General features: G+C 31.4%; 1 protein-coding gene across 1 annotated transcript in view; it reads left to right on the forward strand.

The window, feature by feature from the left end:
- Positions 1–635, forward strand: part of LOC108750139 — a 5,201-nt gene extending 4,566 nt beyond the window's left edge. The window contains exon 4 of the mRNA XM_018489400.1: positions 591–635. Within this exon, the coding sequence (XP_018344902.1) occupies positions 591–635 (45 nt within the window). The remainder of the gene's footprint in view (positions 1–590) is intronic.
- Positions 636–2,956: the final 2,321 nt, after the last annotated feature.

Genomic DNA, 2,956 nt, shown 5'->3' on the forward strand with positions numbered 1-2,956 from the left:
ATTTAAATTGAATAATATAATTTTTAAAATTAACTTTATTAAAATTAAATTAATTAATCTCATGAATTCTAAAATAACTAAAAAAAAATATTTAAAAATGATCAATGCGAAAAATCGTGTAAACTTTACTCGCCTAATAATCAATTTAATTTGAAATCCTGTTAAAAATAAAATTGTACATAATTTCGATCAATTTTGGAAATTGTATTCCATCATAATGCATCTGCTATTCTGAATTTTATTTTGATCTCGAATTCGTATTCAGCGACCTAAAAAATTTATATATACAAACCAATATTATAAAGTATAATTATTATAAAGTATAATTATTTTTGGTATTTTTGTCCATATTAAATCCTCTATTTCGAATTTTATAATCCTGACCTCAGATTCGGGTTCAGCGACATAAAAAAATTTTTTGGCAATTTATCCCACTGTGCTGTAGTGCAAATATAATTCAACCATATTTTATCTCATAAAAACAATATTTTACCATGAGATTTTTTTGACTTACATTGTATGAAACTATTAAAGAGCCAGCTTTTGCAATTTTGGTCCTCAAAAATAAAACTTATCTTTAATAATTATAGATCACCAATACTTTAGCTATAGTATGGAGCTATAATATCGAGTGAGATATTAAAATGAATTTTTATTCTGCTTTTTCTAAAAATTATTCTTTAAAAAATACAAATAGTGCTATTATTTTATGATTTTTTTCAATATTTATATACGTAGGCTGCTGGAAAAGTTTCTGCAAACAATATGAAAAAAAACATGTAAAATTCGATAAATGGCTTTATTGTTTTCGAAGTATTTGCCTTTAAGATCGATACATTTTTGCATACGCTCGAACCAATTTTCGAAGCATTTTTTCCACTCTGAGGCTGTAACCTCAGAAATCAGCGTACGAAATGTTTCAACAGCTACTTCAGGCGAATCAAATCGCTCACTACGCATTTTATTTTTAATGTTTGGGAACAAAAAGAAGTCATTAGGTGATAAATCAGGTGAATACGGACAATGAGTCAGAATCAATTCGACATTATTACTGGATAAAAAATCAATGGTTTGACGTGCTGTGTGACAGCTTTGTCGTGATGAAGGATGATGCGACGATTTTGGTTTGTTGTACGCAATTTATTTATGACTTCTGGCAAACAAATTGTTGCATACCAATCAGTATTTACAGTCCTTCGATCCTCTAAAGCCACGGTTGTCACATATCCGGTATAACCGAAGAAACAAGCAATCATTTGCTTGGCAGCACTGCGTGAACGAATAACTTTTGTTGCTTTCGGTTCATTTCGAAATAACAGTGGATTATTGTTTATTTTCGGGCTCATACGAATAGATCCATGTTTCGTCCCCAGTAACGATGTTGTAGACCAAATTTGACCGACCTCGGTTGAATTTCTTGAGTATTTCTTTGCTCCATTTAACACGAACCTGTTTTTGAGCTTCGGTCAAATTGTGTGGGATTCAACGACTGCAAAGTTTCCGTACGTTCAAGTGATCATGCAAAATCGTATGTATTGTTTTCATGTCAATGCCTAAGGGTGCCTGAATCTCGCGGTATGTTATATGCCGGTCTCGCTCAATCATTTCACGCACAGCATCAACATTAGTGGCAACAACAGATGTAGATGGACGACCTTCACGGAATTCATCACTAAGAAAAGTACGTCCACGCTGGAATTCAGCAAACCAATTATAAACAGTCTTATTGGATGGTACTTCATCCCCAAAGCCAAATGAAGTCGATGCATTGTTTCGGAGTTAAATTACATTTGTAATCGTAAAAAATTATTGCCCGAAAATTTTCACGCGAAATTTCCATTTTCTTACAAAATAACTTTTTATAAAATATTATGCAAACAAAACTAGTTGGCTTAGGTACAAACTGTCAATTGAATTATAGGTTAAAAATGTCTAATTTTACGGATATGATAGTAGCAGAACATTGGCGCCACTGGAAGTACTAGATTGCAGAAACTTTTCCAACAGCCTACGTATAGTAATTTGGAGGAATAAAAATTCGTTTATGGAAATGTCTCCTTAGTCTCTTCTTTCATAGAGACCCTTTAATAAAAAATTTAGACGTCAATTATGTACCTTGAAACGAGATAAAAATTACAAAAGTGAGCAAATTTCTTAGGTATCAACCAATGAAATTATACATATACCAATAAATTTGCTCATATTTGTAATTTTCAAAATACACAATCACCTTCTGGACACGAAACAACCATTTCTAACTGATCATACAATAGTTCAATGAAACTATTGAAAATAGAAAAAGAAAGAAACCAATAAGAAAAAGATAGAACAGAAAAAAGAAGAGAAAGAAATAATAAATATCTAGAGACTGTCTCGTGTTGCGACTCTGATTAGAGGATCTATATGGCCGCGGTCCGATTCACAATGCTTAAAAATCATTTTATCCTTGTTGTTTGTCAAAATGTTGAATAAAGACAAATGATGCTCATGAGCGGTGTCAGCATAAATCGGACCACGGCCTATAAATGTCAGAGACAATCAAGAAAGATTAACCCTACTGTGGCCAACTAGGTACCCGGGTACCTATGGTCGCACATTTTGTTGAATAACTTTTTTTCTTAAAAATATTGGCTAAAATCGTCTCGGATCCCCATTATTTGACCGATTTCCTATAAAATTATGCATTAGAAAGTTTTTTTTAAATTTATTTTCACAAAAAATTTCGAGTTTCAAAAAAAGTACCTCCCCAGGCCAACCAGGTACCCGGGTACCTCTATACATAAATAATGGATTCGGGTAGTATATTATAAAATAAAAATGATTTTTATACAAAAAGCAGTAAATTATCAATAATAAATAAATTATAATTAACATTTTATAATATCATAGTAACAAAAAAAGTTATTGATGACATTCCAAACATTTAGTAACTTTTGCAGTATGTTCATCACAAACA

The sequence above is a fragment of the Trachymyrmex septentrionalis genome, unplaced genomic scaffold (assembly GCF_001594115.1).
Source record: "Trachymyrmex septentrionalis isolate Tsep2-gDNA-1 unplaced genomic scaffold, Tsep1.0 scaffold33, whole genome shotgun sequence".
Taxonomy (NCBI): Eukaryota; Metazoa; Arthropoda; class Insecta; order Hymenoptera; family Formicidae; genus Trachymyrmex; species Trachymyrmex septentrionalis.